Source organism: Aristolochia californica, unplaced genomic scaffold (genome assembly GCF_029961685.1).
Source record: "Aristolochia californica isolate CCGP_79_NKW_82.1479 unplaced genomic scaffold, dmAriCali1.0.hap1 SCAF_4, whole genome shotgun sequence".
NCBI lineage: Eukaryota > Viridiplantae > Streptophyta > Magnoliopsida > Piperales > Aristolochiaceae > Aristolochia > Aristolochia californica.
In genome coordinates this window covers 3,054,492-3,073,567 of record NW_027182103.1, presented here as the reverse complement: position 1 = coordinate 3,073,567, position 19,076 = coordinate 3,054,492, and the positions used below count along the sequence as shown (strand labels likewise).

General features: G+C 37.6%; 1 protein-coding gene and 1 non-coding gene across 2 annotated transcripts; both read right to left on the bottom strand.

Annotated features, from left to right (window-relative positions):
* Nucleotides 1-1,721: 1,721 nt before the first annotated feature.
* LOC137964398 (small nucleolar RNA U3) lies at nt 1,722-1,941 on the bottom strand. The gene has a single exon (XR_011115594.1). It is a non-coding gene; the product is annotated as a small nucleolar RNA U3 (small nucleolar RNA).
* A 3,178-nt stretch (nt 1,942-5,119) lies between these two features.
* LOC137962472 (ATP-dependent DNA helicase Q-like 5) lies at nt 5,120-18,853 on the bottom strand. The gene is made up of 20 exons (XM_068809356.1): nt 17,642-18,853; nt 17,224-17,343; nt 16,377-16,430; nt 14,900-15,012; nt 14,462-14,674; nt 14,273-14,351; nt 13,881-13,934; nt 13,138-13,212; nt 12,948-13,001; nt 12,818-12,862; nt 12,641-12,735; nt 12,431-12,560; nt 11,532-11,630; nt 11,380-11,435; nt 11,197-11,299; nt 10,019-10,147; nt 9,421-9,599; nt 7,826-7,850; nt 7,600-7,715; nt 5,120-5,291 (listed from the first exon to the last, which is right to left on the bottom strand). The coding sequence occupies exons 1-20, from the start codon at nt 18,851-18,853 to the stop codon at nt 5,204-5,206; spliced, it is 3,039 nt and encodes a 1,012-aa protein (XP_068665457.1). The 3' UTR covers nt 5,120-5,203.
* Between the last annotated feature and the right edge of the window lie 223 nt (nt 18,854-19,076).

Here is a 19,076-nt window from a genome sequence, read left to right as displayed (position 1 = left end):
CCACAAAACAGCCTACACAAGTATAAAGGAGGAGCTTTGAGAGAGAAAAGTTTCAGAAAAGAAGGAGAAGCAGCAGCAAGAGTTAGAGTTTGTGCCAGAAAAGTACAAGCTCTCCCCATTTATTCTCCACTTAAGCCATAATTACAGAAAAAAGACAGAAATATCCTTAGTTATAAAAACTCCTATAACTCATAAAATACAACTCAAAATTATATGAAACTCGAAACATAATGAAATTATCTATCTAACAGAACCATGCTAAGATCAATCAGTATATGTAAAATAACTGAAATACCCTCGAAATGGTATTTTAACAACAACAGAAGGTTCTGACTTCATATTTGGATCAATGGCACCAAAACAGTGCAGAATATTGTTATTTAAACTGAAAAATGGCTTCGAATAAAATTATAGATGCTACAAATTGTCAAACAGTGATAAACTGAAAACGTATTGGCATTTACTGAAACAAGCCTACAATACAATCAAAGAACTAAAAGAGAGAGATATTAAACAAACATTACTAGATACTAGGAAGTTATTACTGTTCATGTAAGAAATTTAATAAAAAAGAATAAAGCTGTTGAAGTGAACTCAGATAAGAGGAGACTAAATGGTTGGAAGTGTAAAGAGATTGGTTGGTTGAATGTTATTAGCCACTACAATTCTCCTGCCTAAAACCCAGGAAGTTTAGTCCACATACAGAAAAGCTTGAATCATAGAAGTAATAAAGGTAATGAAAAATAAGGAGCAAATGAGTATATGGAATGGAAAAATTCAAACTAACATTCAACTAGGTAAAAGATACCACTTATACCTTGACCATTATCTGTCATGTCAGACTCTGAAGCTGAAACAGGAGCATCTTTATCTATTACTGCAGAGTCTGCAGCATTTTGTGCTGCTTCTGCTGTATTTTTTAAATCTGGGGAAGCCAAATCTTCATTTTGTGAAGACATGGTACTTGTGAGGCTCTCTTCTTTTTCTCTGGCTACTATAAACATGCAGTCAGGTGTTGATGCACCAGAAACTTCAATCTCATGGAGTAGGCTGTCACTGCAGCATCTTTATCAATCACAAAGGTCACAACTTCTGCAATTGCTACCCCCATGTCCAAGAAATCCTTTGCAATGCTACAACTTGTGGACCCACAACGTACTGCTTAAATTTCTCCAATGTGTTCCCCTTGAGACCAGATACCTGCTCAGTATTCCTTTTGCTTGGGCCAATCAAGTTATTGCAACTACTTTCTGGCAACTCTATAGCACCCATATCAGCCTGGACTTCAGAAAATTCACTTCCCTCCAGGGACTTCTCATGAATCTTTTCAGCCTGACCTTTAAATGCTGCTAATCTATCCTTATTCAGCACAATCTAAACAAACAGGGATATCACCCTCTACAGATCAGATCCAGTTATACAAAATTTTCTGCCACAAAATGAGCAATAATACACCACCAGGAGAACATCTCTCCCATTAACATTCACACAACCAAATCAAGGCGAATTCCACAGTTCATACCTCTGTTGGAAGCTGCTCTGGTTAGAGGATCTACGGGGGAATCTCACTTCCCTTTATCCCGTGTTGGAAGCTGCTTTGGTTGCAGGGACGAAGAGCCTCTGTTTTCGTCGTTGCATCTTCCCCCCTTTCCCAGCTTTGAAGAAAAAGGGATTGAAGGAATAAATCTGTTGTACCAAAATTTGATAAAAAGAGAGATCGGAGTCTGTCAGACAACCATGCGACCATCTCAGCCGGCCGAGACCAGCTGAGAACGATCCTCCGCAACCAGATGGACAATCCCCGAGAGGATAACCTTGGCCGTTAATCACGCTCTGATCGCACGGTCCTGATTCATCAACCAGACTTTGGTGCTTGTCTCCTTAGTGCAAAGGACACAAATTGTACGATCTATAGAACAGATCCTGTTCAAGTAAGGTCGTGATAGAACTATGTTGTTGCACGTTATTTAACTTCGGTAATCCAGGTTTAATTTATCCATGTGGGACTAAGAGTTAGAATCAATTTCTCGCTTAGCTGAGATCGTCGACGAACCGATCCATCATCCCCTTCTTCTCTGATTATTTGACGAAAAGAGAAGCAAGGTCTTTCGGAATTTTACTGAACAGACGGACGAAAAAAGAAAAATCTTTTAAGCAGCTTTAATGGACTGATTTCGACCGGTCTCTGAGAAGGGAGGTCCACCATGATCAGCCTTCAAACGGCTGAGTCCGGGTTCTATAAACTAGTCAGTTCATTTTTTTTGTTCTGATGATACCCTGGTTCTTCTCCTCTAGCTTCGGGTGTTTTACAGTCTTCTGTCGTCGACGATTAAGCTGCATTCGCCATTTCAGCAAAAAGCCTTTTTTTTTTTTCTGAATAAAATAGATAACTCCCCTTCTGCCGAGTTATCTTCGAAAATATCATTGAAGCCTGTCCTTCTTCCGATCTGGTGACGGCGAAGCAGAGAGAAAGGTTTCACACCGTCGCGAGGGACCAACGCTGATCTCTCGCGAATTGGTGTGACGCAGAGAACTCGGTTCGTCCGTGTGATCCGAGTTACTCAAAGAGAACAAAGCCGTGTCAACTCGGTATATAATTGCAGATAGCCCGAGTCAACTCGGCGTTCTACGACAATCAGCCCACTCCGATCTATTTGACTCGGTCAAAACAATCAGGTAAACTCGGTCAGATTTCTATCATAATGCCTGGAACGGCCGATTTAAACGAGTCAACTCGGTAAGTGTTGTTGCCGTTACATGTAGAAAAAAATTACAAAGCCGTTACGATCCATTGGTAACGGCCGATATTCCGTTACAACATGTTTGTATCGCCCGATATGACAATGTAACGGTCTACATTAGTGTTTGTAACGGTCGATACATGACCAAAATAGGCCCGATATATCGGATACATATCGTAACATATGGATATCGTTCCGTGTATCGTAACATACCGGTATGTTACGATATCCGATGAGTTACGATATATGTCCGATATATCGGATCTATTTTGTCCTGTATCGGCCGTTACAAACACTAAAGTAGACCGTTACATTGTCATATCGGACGCTACAAACATGTTGTAACGTCATATCGGACGTTACCAATGGACCGTAACGGCTTTGTAACGTTTTTTCTACATGTAACGGCAACAACACTTACCGAGTCAGACCGAATTAACTCGTTTAAATCGGCCGTTTCAGGCATTATGATAAAAATCTGACCGAGTCCAACCGGTGACTCAGTTAACAGGCGTTTTCAGGCACACGGAAAGAAATCTGACCGAGTTCCCTCGATAGTTTCGGCCGTTGCCAGATATAACGGTAGGGATCTTACCTAGTTGACCGGGTAGGATCGGCCGTTAGCTGATCTGTCGATCGATTTGCTTGTTCGAATTTCGATTTCCCCTCTTTGTCGACTGCTTCGGCTTCGCCGATTTTGAACCTCTGCAACTGACGACGTTCTTCATTTCTCAATAGGGGGGAGAAGCCTGGTGTAGTGAATGTAACATCTGGAGAAGAGAGGCCTTTCTCTCTGGGAGGATTTCGTAAAATAGCTTCTGTTCAATCTTCTTCCCCCCAGGAGAACATCTCTCCCATAAACATTCACACGAGCAAATCAAGCCGAATTCCACAGTTTCACCGCTATAATAGTGTATGATCCGTGTTCATACCTCTGTCGGAAGCTGCTCTGGTTAGAGGATCTACGGGAGAATCTCAGCCGGATTTGGATAGCACATCACCAATACCTCCCTTCATCCCGTGTTGGAAGCTGCTTTGGTACACTCCTCTGTTTTCGCCGTCGCATCTTTCTCCCTTTCCCAGCTTTGGTTCAGGAAGAAAAAGGGATTTAAGGAATAATTCTGTACCAAAATTTGACCAGCCTTCAAACAGCTGATATATATAAAGAATATGCAGAGAAAATAGCCAACAGGACCTGCACTTCACCCTTTGCAACCTTATCCACAGTATCCCTTTGAATCAGTTTGATAAGATCCAACAGCAAAATCTACCAAGCTATTTATTACCAAGGTTCAGTTCGGGTGACAAACAAACAAGTGTAAGGTTAATAGAAAGCAGGAATTGAGCTCCACTGTACAACTCTACACACTCAAGAACATAAAATTCATTTTGCAGACATCATATCTTCTCGCCGGTGACAAATAAACTGCCGGGAAGCTCCATGTTTCAACCCTGTGTAGACCAATACATCAATGTCACAAAGCTTCTCCACGTTTTAATGTTCAAATTATATGAGAAATTTGACCATTAAAATCAGCAAAACACTCATGTTCAGACCAAAAATGCTATTGCATTATGTCATTCCAGTAAATATTAAACCTTAGTGATAGAAGAACATCTTAGTTCTTTCAGGGTATCTTTCCTAAAGACCATTTTTATAGTTCAGGAGTCAAAATCACCATAAGAATATTGAAAACATATTATTTATACATCTCTTATCGATAGAAAACAGAATGCACTTGTAAATTGATTTAACTATATTATTTCTGATAAGAAGATTGATTGAAGAAGGAACGTACCTTTGGAGTGAGGAACAAGAATCTGCTTCAAATTGACTTGCCCAGATCATTTGAAACTGGCACTTTTGAATTAAGTCCAGCTTGACTGGCCTGGATAGAAGATATCCAAGTTTTTTATCTTCATTCTATAAATTCAGATACCACTGCTCTAAAGAGCTAAGGCAATACAAATTGCTTGGTTGGTTGGTTTTTACTCTCAGCAGGATGAAGATATGCCTTATTGAGAGAAATAAGTTTTTTGGATTAAAAAAAAAACATTTTCAGTTTCTCTACAGTGAACCACAAAATGAATCAGATAAAGATGTTTCTAAATGCTTGACAGACTCCAGCAGATATAGCTGAATGTGGACACTGAACTCAAAAGTTGCTAGACCAGCGCTGCAAGAGAAGGTTGTTGGAATGTGCTTCTGATTTATACTAAAAAGATAAATGGTAAAATTGATAATCTTAGAGAAGATACATACTCTAAGATAAACGGTAAAATTGCTGGAATGTGCTTCTGATTTATATTAAAAAGATAAACGGTAAAATTGATAATTTTAGAGAAGATACATACTCTGAGGAACAAGACAAAAGCCAACACATGGTCAGAAATTTTCTTCATCTCCCCCTTGGCCTTCTTACAGCTAAAAACATTCATTGGGCTATAAACACTTGCCGCCTTCAAAGTGTACCCTTCTGAGAAAAGTTCAGCAACTCCATTTTTGCAGCTTCCATGACTACAGGGAAGTCTATCTGTGAATAACGCCCCCTATCAGATGCAAAACCGTAATCAGCTTAGCTTCTCAAGCAGCTACAGAGAGTAAACTTAACCTTGGGAATCGTACCCATATGACACAATTTAAGAAAATAGCTGATGAAACAAATCCAAATAGAGTCACATTATTTTGGCCATAAAAAGTCGCTTTTGTAAATGTCATTTAAAGAGCAAAAGAATAAATGCTTAGTGGCCCACCAGATAACAGCCTAGGACAAAAACGAGGGAGCCAAAAGGATACCAAAAATAATAACAACTGATACAGACAAGATAGAGAAGTTGCTTTTTAATATTAGTAACAATAACTTGCAGATTTAAGCGTTGTAACTGCAATTATTTCATTCCCAGAGGTTTTGGACTATAACACTTCTATTGAAGCCTTTGATCACCTCAAATGTTTCACAAGCAGTGGTTCACATGGTGTGTATGTATGTTTGGGCCGGGGTGGGGGGGCGGGGGGAAGGATCAATCCATCACCACAGGTTTGGGGTGGGAATGAGATTTCTTCACCCTAACCCATGTGGTCTTATCACCCTTGATATGTTTTAAAAAGTTATATAGCTTCTCTTTTTTTTTCCTAAGAGTAGTAAGAAGGTATTTGAGGAAAAGGACAAGTTAAGCCAGAAATCTAAATGGTCTTATGCCTTTTCCTTTTAAAAACATGACTGACATAACATTTAAAAAAAAGATAAACTAACTTAAACATGGGCATTCTTGGAAAGAGAGTTGGAATGGGCCAATAGGCCAGGGATGCAAGGATGGGGTGGGGGAATAGGGGATAAAGCGGGACAGGGTTGGATTTCCAATCCTGTGACAAGGGTTCATGAGGACAGGTTTTGGGTGGGGCTCATGGGGCAGGTCAAGTTTTTAAAAACCCAACCCATGAGCACCCTATTTGTAATGCTTGCTATAGATGAAATGGTGGCTTTATGGTAATCTCCATGCAGCACCCATCAACACATGCAAAAATTATAATTGAATGGAAATGAATCAACACGAGTAGCTCCACTGGACCTAAATTTTTTTGCTAATGAACATGATGAAGGCTAGGTCTAAAAACACAACTATTCAGTTAAAGTTTAAACCAGCATAGAATAGGCAAAACACTTTAATTTTTGTACCTCTTATATGATCCAGTAAGCATGTAACTTTAAGGATTGTCAAAGAAATTCCGTACATAAAAGGTACAAGGCATGTTGAATTAAGCTGAGTTATTCAACTTCCTACGTATATAATAACCCAAAGCCTAAGGTACTAGTATGCATCATGCTTCAAGCACATCTAAGGCAATATGCATCAAGCACCATTGCAGAACCTCTGAACAGAAGCTCTATGGTGATCTACATTAAGAACAACTACTAAGGTTAGGAAGTTCCAATAGTGTCAAACAGACATTTTCCTACTACAACTTAAACATAGAAAGCACTTGCATTAAAAGACTACAACATTATTTAGCATTTCTTTATCTGAATGTCATCAATTTAAGATTAAATGACCTGAAATCTTTTTCTAAATTCCAAAAGGCAATATGGGATGTGATTTGCATTAGGAGCAGTCTTGCTTACCCACAAAGGAGGTCTAGTAGGTTCCAGTTGTTCTCACACCCATCACATTACACCTGTGTCTCCTGAGACTTTAGATTTGTGCCTTCTCTATTAGTTAAGCTTTTTAAAAACTTTTTTACAAGCATGTCATTGCAAAAGAGAAGATTCTTTACCCTCTTGTTGATTTGATTGCTATCATGCAGAATTTCTAAGCATATCCTCTTTTCCTATCAAGTGGTAGTACATGCTTCAATTGATCAACTCACGTCAATGGTTATCTTGGTAAGAGAATGAGCTAACCATCAATACTCTGTTGTGAACTTCCATCAAACTGTTTTTTGGGGTGTAGCAATTTTGCTACCCTCTTTTGTATTTTTTGTTTTTCCCCCCTTTTTTTTTCTGGTGGGTCTTGCTAAGGGAATAGGCTGACCATCAATACCCTGTTATGAACTTCCATCAAACTGTTTTTCAGGGTGTAGCAATTTTGCTACCCTCTTTTGCATTTTTTGTTTTCCCCCCTTTTTTTCTGGTGGGTCTTGCTGTCGTATCTTAGTAACTCCTTATAAACCAACTCATTATTCAAAATATTACTATTTTTTACTCATATACTATTATTGTAGTTGTTAGTGGTAGTGTAATACGTTACAGACCATATACATAGATATAGACAATGATAGAGAACGAGGGAAAAGAGGGGTGTGGGGAAGAGAACAGTTAAAATGCATTTGAAAGAACATGATTTAGTATATAGTAAAGACCAGAAATGGGTCTTGGACCAAGCCGCAGATGGGAATGCTGGGCTGGAGACACCATGCATTATTCTTGTAACTTGTCTCGGTGTGAACTTGATTTGTGAATTGCTCTGCAAAAACACCTATAGAAGCAAAAATTGAATATAGAATCATTTTGAGTATCAAAAAACCTTGTCATCTATTTAACATGAAACTCTTCAAATTAAAGATATGAACTGCAAGCATAACTAACCTTTATATCTGCACGTAAAAATGGGCTGCAAATCAAACAACATATGCCTCAGTACCACTTAATCATAACAGCCATCATGCAACTAATGTAATACTGTGAGTGAGATCAGGATCCAGTGTTTTAATCTTTTACCGAAGGAAGGAAAAAATATACTTGGCTATTGGGCTAAAGAAACAAAAATTTGAGTTCATGCAATTTTAGCAAATTTAGAAACTTATTTTAATTTTTGTTTTATTTTATTAGGGTTTATCCATTGTACGGCATATATTTAATTGGGTTTTGATTTGGGTTTGCTTTAGGTCCTCTAAGGTTTCTTATATGATTTTAACATTGACTCTTAGTTTTAGTTAATGTTTTAATTTGGGCCGTTATAGCCAGATGCTATCTATAACTATAGCAAATTCCTGTACAGTTTTACTCATTACCTGTACAATTTTACCCTTAGGGTTTGTTTTTCAACCAATGTTTTTCTAATTTCAACATCATTTTTCATTGTACATACTTTTCGTTCTTGTTTCATAATCAAATTTTATTATTTGGTAGATTGTAGAAACCAAATTGGGAAAAACACAAGATTCCTCAACTTTCTTTTTTTCCCTTAAACCCTGATGTCTTACCGAATCAAACCACAAAAATTATTGTGTTGGAAACAAATTCAAATCCTATAGGAGAATTATGCATAGGAAGATTATCATCATAAAGGTATATCCCCTCCTTTTCTAGTATCTTATAAGTAGGGGTGGCTTCGAACCGAGCCGGCTCGCGAGCTGCTCGAGCTCAGTATCCCTGGATCTCAAGCCGAGTTCGAGATCCGGGATCGGCTCATTTAAATTAACGAGCCGAGCTCGACCGAATCCAGGTTCGGCTCGACAGCTCGTTAACGAGCTGAGTCGAGAGAGGGAGCGAGGGGTGGAAAATTTTTTCCTCCCCTTGTCATTGCTGAGCCCCTCCCGTCCGTTGTTGTCGCCGTCGACAGCTGCTCGTCGGCCGCCTCTGTGGCCGTCCGTTCGATTTCTTCCTCCCCTCGCCTCTGTTTCCGCCGCCGTCATCCCCGACGACAGGTCCTCGCCAGCGCCATAATCCCCTTCCTCCGCGTCGTCTCGGCGGATACCTAAGTATTGGGAAGAAATAATCGACACCCCCCCCCCCCCCCCCCCAACCCAATTTTATGTAAAATTTATACATAATTTTATATACAATTTATTTAACATGCATTTTTTGAAAAATTTAAAATGAATGTTGAAGCTCGAGCTCGGCTCAAACTCAGTTAAAATTATTAGGCTCGAGCTCAATAACAATTTTAGGCTCAAGTCTAGGCAGGTTCGGGCTCGGCTCGATGCCACCCCTACTTATAAGTGCCACTTTGTGGTCAATCAAATTATTTTTCACACTTTAGGTTAAATTTTTTATAGATTTGGCATGTGATTAAATTCTTTTCAAGCCTAAATAATTTGTCTCCAACATCCTGTGTCTCTTACCTAAATTAAACCTCTCCCAAATTGAACTGTTCACTATCCTACATTAGTGTTAAGAAAGGGAGAGAGAGAAAGGGGGAGAGGGGGGAGGAGAGAGAGAGAGAGGATGTTGTAACCAACCTTCTTGATCCTGTATTATTTGAGAAGTTGCTATCAGATGCATCATGGTCTCCACAAAAATAATTAGAGATTTTTCTTTGTAAGCAAGGTGTATGCACAGACTCATTGCATCCCTGAGCTCCCTTGCATTCTTTTGCAGCAAATATGGCAGCATTGTACATGGTATCTAGTTTCTTAACCTATTCATAAGCAAAAACTAATCAGCATTACCCATGCATTTGTAAGTATAGAGTTAAAATTGGGTTCAAATTCATCCCAAAATGACTAACAGAAATTAGGAGGCCTCTTCTCAATTAATAAGCATAGGATCTTTTGAATCCTAAATATTTGTTATATAAACTATTACATGATATATTTTAAATAAAACCAAAGTGATAATAAACAAAAAATTAATCTAAAGAATATAAGTTTTTTTTACATTTCACTCCATGATCAATAAGCAAATGAATGTTTAATTTTTTGTGAAGAAATATTAGAAAAAATAATACAATTTAATAAACCAAGTCTAATTTGTTACAACTTGGATCAATGCTTTCTTAGTGTTACTATCAAAATAGATTTCTTAAAGGAAAAAAGTATTCAATAAAGGAAAACACACCTTACAGCTTTCAACCTCAGATAACCATCTAGTGATCTGTGAAGTGAGAGAACAAATATCACTTGGCTTTTTCTCAATGGTGTAACAAAAGGCTGGATCCTTCATCTCATAAGTTATTTCTCCCAGTGTCTACAAGAGAAAATGCAGTGTTCATAATACCAACTCGAATGAATAAACATGACATAGTACGACACGGCCTTCTAGACAAAAAACCAGGCAAGTCTATTTACTGATATATTATATTGATTAACCATCATATTATCGTAAAAAAGTATCATTTATATACACCTTATTATACCAAGCTGAAAAGAATTCAAGGTGGAAACATAAAAACAAAGGTATTACTGACATTAATTATAATCACCAAACCAAAAAGAAAAGTGCTGTGGCAAGGGGGGCTAGAGGAGATTTAATAAGGTAGAACATTTTGTTCTGAACTCTTGCAAGTTTAGAAATTATTCTGCAGCTAAAAGACTGTCCAGAACTAAAAGAATTAAAGGTAGGAAATTAGTCTACAAAATGCGGCCCTCTTTATATATCTTGTTTGAAATGTGTTGAAGTAGAGATTCAATTCCACTGGAATGATGAAGTTTAAACGATTCAAGTCTTAGGAGCTGATGACATCAATATCTCTGAAAATTGAACTACTTCTGTTTTACTAATTATCAGTTGAAGCAATTGTGATTTGGATAATATTATGAAGTATATTGGATAAATTAAGGTGAATATGAGGGGTTCACGATAATCATAACCTCATGTATATTCACTAGTCCAAGAAACAAATGGACCCTAGGTGAAGATTTAAGCCACAAAAGAAGTACCATTGAATGTGGGCATTGAGCATTGAACCTTTTTGGCTCAATGCCCACATTAGGGGTTTATAATTTGAGGTCTTGGTTTCAAGTATCACTGAGGAAGAACATGTGTAATTGACATTCAAAAGAAAAAAAGGTACTGTGGATGTTCTTTCATGTTTTGGTCGCACAAGCAGTTGGCAATTAAATTTTTAAAAACAATTTAAACTCACCAATGCAGACTTTAGAGATGTCACTTGAGTTCATGAACTTTTATGGACATAAAAGAACTTACAAATTGTTAGTTCATATCAACTTTTGCACCAGCTATCACTAACCCCACCTTAAAGTTCAAATAAGAATTAGCAGACCAATTATCCATACCTTTAGCTTCTGCAGCTGATTTAATAAACCAGTTACAGTTATTTTAGTAGTATTTGCTATGGTTGGTATGTCAAACACATAATCTCCTTGCTTGATTTCAGACCTGAAAACATCATAAACAAACTTTACTTAGCAAATTTGAATCACTTTGATAAAAACCAAAAACTAGATAGAAACACATACTTCTTCAAAATTGCAGCAACTAAATTGTCTTTCCTGGAAAACAATTCTGGGGATGTCTGCAGCGATGCTAAATTGAGCTATCTTAGAAGATCAAGAGAAATAACAAAGAAAAGAGCAGCTCATAATACATCTTAATTACAACATGTACTTACCTTATGAAATTGCAAAGCACAATTCACATTTAGATGCGGGAGCAATCTTAAGTACTGCACTTCACCCAACTCCAAGTATGTTAGAACAGTGAGGATCACCTGCAACCATCACTTGGAAGTATCATTCATGGACGTCCAAAGAGGGCCTCCATCATAGGACCTCTATGGAGATATTCAGCTGAAAATGCATGCATGACATGTTGGAAATTATAATCCCAACATGATCCCAATGGAGTTCTCCAAGGAGTTCACCCTAGATCTCCCATTATTAAAATGTTTTTTTATTATTTTGAATTCCATACCTTGGTCAGAATTGAACTCAAGACGACGCACTAGAAAGTTCCTCATATGTCCATCACACCAAAGGCCAAATCCACATAACAATGCAAAATAATAATATGCCAAAATATTTTTTTAAATAGTGAATTGCATGGACAGGAACTTGTCCCATTCCTCAAATTTTAAACTTTGCATGGACAGGAACTTGTCCCATTCCTCAAATTTTAAACTTTTCTTTTAGTGGAAGGCAAATCTTGAAACAAACAATTAAGGTTACAGAAGATGTGCTTAGAAAGTCTGCATTGTTTATCAAATCAATGCAGAGAAGGTTCACAATTTAAGAACTGAAACTATTACTGTACATGGGCAATGTTTGTAATTCCAAAGTTTGATTCGTATCAGAGTAGTTTGAAAATAACGTGGATGGAACATGGACAAACAAATGCAATGAGTTAATACTTTTGGATATCCAACAAATAGCACCATAGTTGATGTCAGACCCAACTTTTACAACTTGAAGCAAAAGCTGAGAGAGATGTGAAGGTATTGGTAAAATCATAATGTTGAAATTGAGCTCAATAAAATGAAACAAAGAAATATGTACATAAGAACAGTTGTACCTCTTCTTTCATATCAAATTTTCGAGATGCAGACTCTTTGACCAAAGAGCACACACTCCCAGGTAACTTCACGCTATCATTGAAAACTTGACAAAGGAGTTTGTTTATCACATATTCATCCACACCTTCACTGTAAACAAAAACCTTTTAGCAGAAAGAGAGATAAAAAGAGAGTGAATGAGAAAGAGAATCACAAAGAGATGTTGGCACCTGTATAAAAAGCTTCGTAGCTTGAAATAAGTTGCATCTTCTAGAAGAAGATAACAATAAGATAACCTACCATCTCTTCCAGCGCGCCCAGTTTCCTACATAAGCATTAAATTTTCTCATAGGAAACCAAAGATTCTCTCAGAACTACATCAGGATGAAAATTGTTATAGTGATCACCTGAACGTACTCTTCCAAGCTCTCCGGTAAGCTGTAATGAATCACCTGAAAAGAAAAGGAATTCATGAATACTCTGGAGAGAGAGAGAGAGACAAAGAGGGGGAGAGATAGAAAGAAAAAGGATATGCACCGCTCCAATGTCACTTTTATCAAGGCCCATCCCGAATGCTACTGTTGCTACAACCTGCCATGATTATTAAAGGAAAAATTATTTTTGCAAGGTAATGATCAAACTTTAGTCTGGTAGTTATGAAACAAAATTATAATAAAATGATAGATTCAGAAATATTGCAGAGAAACATCAAGGAACTTGTTCGTACCACTCTAATCTTGTTTGAACAAAACAACTCCTGCACCTGACTCCTATCTTTTGCAGGAAGACCACTATGATAGCTCTATAAGAAGATTGCAATATTAATTGAGTTACCAAAATGTGGTCATGGGCAAAAAAGACAATTAGTAAATCACTTTTATTGTGTACAATTGTTAAGAAGCAAGGAATACTAATTTTTAACCGACAGAGCGAATAATCACACACAACGTATTAGGAACCTCTATGGACTTCATATGAGATAGAGAAGGATTTTAGTGAGGATATATAATTTGCAAAGAATAGAAGGAATAATCACACAATTTATTGAGAACCTTTCTGTACTCATTATATAATATAGACAAGAATTTTAATGTGGCTGGGGCATGAGTTTAAGTGAGAGATGTTATGGGTATACAGGAAAAGAGACACTAAGAGATAGCAAACAAGTTTAGGTTTCTTTGTTTCCCCAACTCGGGCTCTAGCTTCCATTAAATAGTTGTAGTTCATAATGACTAAACTACCCCTACGGACAAAAGCAATTCTCTTTATGTCCTGCTTACACCCATCTTCCTAAACTACCCCAACATAAGCATGAGAATAACAGAAATACTCCTAGGATGATGTCTAACACGACACAAGTAAGGACCAGCAGAAACCAAGTTTAACCCTATGTGTAATTGCAAATGATAAAATTTCCATATAATGGCGAACCGTTAGCGGAAAATCTGAAATCTGAAATTAAATACAGACCTTTGCAGAAATATTGTTGTCACAAAGATACTTGCAAACCATATCTGTTTCAAACTGCAAAACAACAAAACCAGCTCCTTTCAGATTGTAAAAACTAGATTACAGATACATTTAAATGAAATTTTCTAGAGACACCTCAAGGAAGATATCAATTTTGAGGCCAATAATTAATAAAGCCCTACTACGTAGGACCTCTAAAATTTTATCTAGTGCTTCTAATTAAATACTTGTAGCCTGCTCTTTCCTTTAATTTCTTGCTATTTGAAAGTATCATATCAAAATTAATAGTAAATAATCATGGCCTGAGTCTAAAAAAATACTTCTTCAGAAACTTCAGTAGGTTCTAAAGGTAGTGAAACAGAAGGGGCCAAGCACACTAAAGTGAGATTTACCTGAAATTTACAGTAAATGATGATGCTCTGAATTTCAGCCAAAGGAGATGATTTCATCAAAGTGATCAAATCCTTTATTCTGCATCAATCAAATCCTTAATATTTGGATTATAAATACATAAAAAGATGAAAGAGTGTGTTTCATTATATAAATGATTTATTCTACTTGCATACAAATGATATGCTTGCCTGCTTCCACTTAGAGTTACAGATAGCTGTAAATTTTCCCGAAACTGAGAAGTTTGTATAAGATTGGTAGTGGGAATCTCAAGAGCAGACATTACAGCATGCACAGTCTTTGTTGTTGCAGTTGCTGTCATCGCAAGAACGCATCCAACATTGAGTCTAGTTCGTAATAGTGATGCTTTGATCCTAAAAAATGATGGCCGAAAATTGTGGGACCTAAAACAGAGCAGAACATCAGAACAAAATTTATAGAACAAGTAAAAGATTACAATCCACTACCACTAAGAACATAGCCAAAACTATCTAACAATACGAATATGGAAACAATTTGATTACTGATAAGAGTTGAATTTCAGTATCACCATCTTAATTATTGCAATCACCTTGCTCCCTTCAACTTAAAGAACAGAGAAAGGGGATGGATTCAGTACAGTCACTCACCACTCAGAAAGACAATGGGCTTCATCTACCACCACCAGTGAAATAAGTGGAAGAGTTTCACACTTTGACAAAAAGTCCTCATTCAGAAACCTCTCAGGCGAAACAAAAAGCACCTGAGGTACAAAATGAGATAGTACTTGCTTAGAGTCATGAGGGGCAATTCCAAAGTTGGCTTCCAGATGTGAAATACAAACAAAGAGTATAACTCAATAACTTATGTTGTATAAATATTTCAATAACTCCACTCATTGTATGAATTGAAGGACTTTATAACCCCAAGCAAGTGTGAAAATAACCTTGTATTCAAGCTACTTCCATCCAGATACTAGAAGCAATGAGGAGGTTATCCTTCTATTTTAGTGACCTTCTTTTTAAGTCTTTTACTTTTTATTCACACTGCATGAAATAAAAGGTTAAACACAGAAACAAAGAGAACAAGAAACCCCAGGCACTCTTCTCAGAAAAAAATTTGATGTTATATGCTGGCTTCAAAGCCCCCAACTGATTGATCAATGGTCTCCTCCGAAACAGGTTTTCTCAAATTGAACTTTGATGGCAACTCACTAGGCAATCCTGGGATGGCTGGTATTGGAATGCTTCACGATAATCATGGTGACATTCTCTTGCTTACTGATTGGCATTGAGGATTCTCTTGAAGCCAAAATTATGGCTCTCCTTCAAGGCTTAATACTCTTCAAATATTGATTTAAGCTCCCTATTATCATTGAGGGTGACTTTAAAGTGGTTATTGGATGGATGGAAAAGTAACTGGAGCCCCCATGGATGTTGAGAACCTTGTGGCTCAATGGATATCTCACAGGGATTTCATATCTCTTGGAACCACATTCTCAGGTCTGTTAACACAATAGCAGATCTACTGTTAAAGAGATTGAGAAGCGTCAACATCTTCTTGTATGGCATAGTATGCCCCATCAACTTTTTTATCAGTTTACTGTGGAAGGTTGTTTCCCACCATTTTTGTATTCTTCCATCTTTCCATTTCCTTAATTAAATTAGCATCATTAAAAAAAAGAGATCATAAAACACTTAGTGAGGGGCTGGAAGGAGGCTTGTTAAATTGATCTTTCAGAGAACGGATAGAGATTGACAATTTATAATAAACTTTGAGCACAAAATGAGTATAACAACACTCAGAAAAGAAACAGACTAGGACTCCCAAAGCAAACTGACTTTAACTTACCAAAAATAAGATTTTAACTTGGGTGTATGACTTGCATAAAAACCCCCATAACAATGAAGGTTTGTAACTCTTTCTACTGAAAAACTTAAAACAACATTTCTATCTCTAAACTAAATTTTTAACAAAAGCACAATCTCTTTAACATTGTAAATGTAGATATCTTCAACAGACACCATGTAAATAGGACAAGATGATTTTTTTGTGAGTTACAATCTGTTTCCTGCTTCAGAGAACTCCAAATTATGAACTCGTAGATGAGTAAAAAGATGTAATCACCTTTATTTTTCCTGCCAGGAGCTGTTCAAGGGTTCCCAAAGCTTCTCCACTTGTCTGCAAAAGCATCAATTTTAACATTTAATTACTCAAATTTCCCAACTATATATGCAAAATACAGATCTCATTAGAAACATGGAGCTCATAAGTATAAATTTTTTTGTAGTAGAATAAACTAAAAAGAGAGAGTTGTAACAGCTCAAAGCCCATAAAAAAAAATTGACATAGAAATTGTAAGTGAACTAGTAAACTTTGTACCCAAAGCAAACAAATGGTCTATATAGCCTAATCAAAGCATAGTGGTCAATTTCTTGGTTTGCTCAGAAGGCTTGTGAACAGGAAGATGTTAAATGCAAGAACAATGTCTAATGAAGAAAGTGATTAACAGTACAGTGCAGCAAATTAGTGCTGCAAAGGGAGATGCAAGCTCTATCACAATGAAGTCTTGTTTCCTCTCCTACATGGCCACATAGAAACATGAATTATTGGGTTCAAATCTCATAAACGATTTGGTATTTAGGGATGTCACTAATCAATGTTCAAAGGAAAAAAGAAGCATATTCACTCCACAAGGGATGCGGCTGTAATCTACAATGGTATTCTTTTTTTTTTTTTTTTTCTGGGAATAGCATCTCCAACGATAAATTATTGAGAAAGTCTTTTAGCATATGTGCACTATCTATTTCTTATACATTCTTTCTCTTTATTGTTACTCCCATTGGCTCTATTCATGGGTATATCCCTGATTCATGACTTTCTACCACAATGAAGTCTTGTTTCCTCTCCTATATGTCTAAAACAAATAATAATAATAAATTCATGCACAGTTTCCAATGTTAAAAAGAGTTACCTGACTGCTGCTAAGTAGACCACCTGGAAGTATCGCAGGCAAGTGCTTTAGTTGATCAACCATTAATGCCACCAAAGGGGTTATCACCAAAGTTATTCCTGGCAAAACCAGGGCAGGTAACTGCATCAAACCAAAATGTCAGTAGAATTTTTTTATCAGTGCAAAGTCATTATCAAACCAGCTGGTCTTGCTGAACACTCAATATCAAAGGGGAGACCTCATCGAAGGCCCAATGAATCTCAGAAACTGGTTTTCCTAAATGATATCATGGTGGCCAACAAAATCATATGAATTGATCATCTCATCAATCAGAAATACTCAATTCAGAGCATTATAACCAATGTTCTGCAACTAGGACCAAAAACAAGAGAACTGAAGGCCGTTTCAATATACAATAAAAATGAAGGAGTATAATTACTTGATAGCATAATGATTTTCCGGCACCAGTTGGAAGCACCAGCATGGTAGATTGCCCCAAAAGAACCTTCTTTATTGCAGCTAGCTGACCATCACGGAAAGAATTGTAGCCATATGTTATCTTCAGCAAGTTCTGCAGATTTTGATCTGATGGATCTTCCCGAGCTGCCATTATAGCCTCTTCCACCATTTCATGATTAAAATTCAAGTTCTTCTGTTGTAGAAGCGTTTGATCAGAGACCAAATCATCTTCTTCACCAACATCGGATGCGGATTTAGTTTGGGGTTTACATTTCCGTTTGCTTTTCCATCGACAATTCTGGCCTTGAGAACGTGAGGAAGAAAATTTTCTTCTTCCACCTTTATTTCCAAACTTCTTCCGCCCAAAGCCATTAATATTGAGCTTCACGAAATTGCCTTCATTTACACGTTTTGGACGCTTAACCGGTGCTGTAGCCGCAGAACGACAAATCGAATTAGGATGGTTTTTAACTAACCTCGGACGTTGAACAACATGGCCAAGCTCTACACAATTTACTGGCGTGAAAAGTTCAGTTTGATCACTTCCACTTTTGACACAATCATTATTATCGATGTCAGTCATTGAATGCGATTCCAGCTTTCTTTCTCTCTCCGATGGATCTAACGACAAATTCCGCTTGCTTGCAAATCTAGCCTGGAACTTTGATAAATGAGCAGCAGCACGAACATTTTCATCCGAATTAGGTACAGAACTAGCTATCTTTCCACTGCCCAGGCGCTGGATTTTAATCGAATCAATCTGATCAGCACAACTTAGTGAGCAGCCCATCGCGGACCGGGGATTTAATGCAGCCTCTCGTTCGATGGAAGGAGATCTGCATTTTTTCCTCTTCGAAGATTTTGGAATAGAACTGGACTTTGATGAGCCACTCGAACGAAAGTTTTTTTTCGAAATCGGTGCGCTGCGAACTGGATTTTGAGCGTATGAGCTGCGGGTCTTGGAAGCGATGCTAGCGAATTCAGAAGAGGGTGAAGGATCAGCCTGCTCGGGTTGAAGTTTACAGAATTCAGATTCTTGGAAGCGATTGGACAGCGTTTTGGCTGAACTGGGTTTTGAAGTTGTAGTCGCTGGGGGGAAAACCCTATTTGTAGAAGTAGAGGGCTCTCGGAAGGGATTCCTCGGAGGAGTAGCAGAGATGTGAGAAGCGTCGGAGTCGGTGTCCGACTCCATGGAGGACGAACTGATAAGGAACGGAGAAGCGGAGGAAGCTTTTCTCGATTATGGCTTGTTTTCAACTGGCAGCATTTTGCCGCCAAATGACGGTACACAATTACAATTTTTCGCGGGCAAAAATGATCGGGCGAGCCTCTCAACACTCAAGAAGCGGAAGAGCACTTGGGAATGAGGATCGGATCGATCACATGAAAACTCGACTCGGGTGATTTACTAGAGC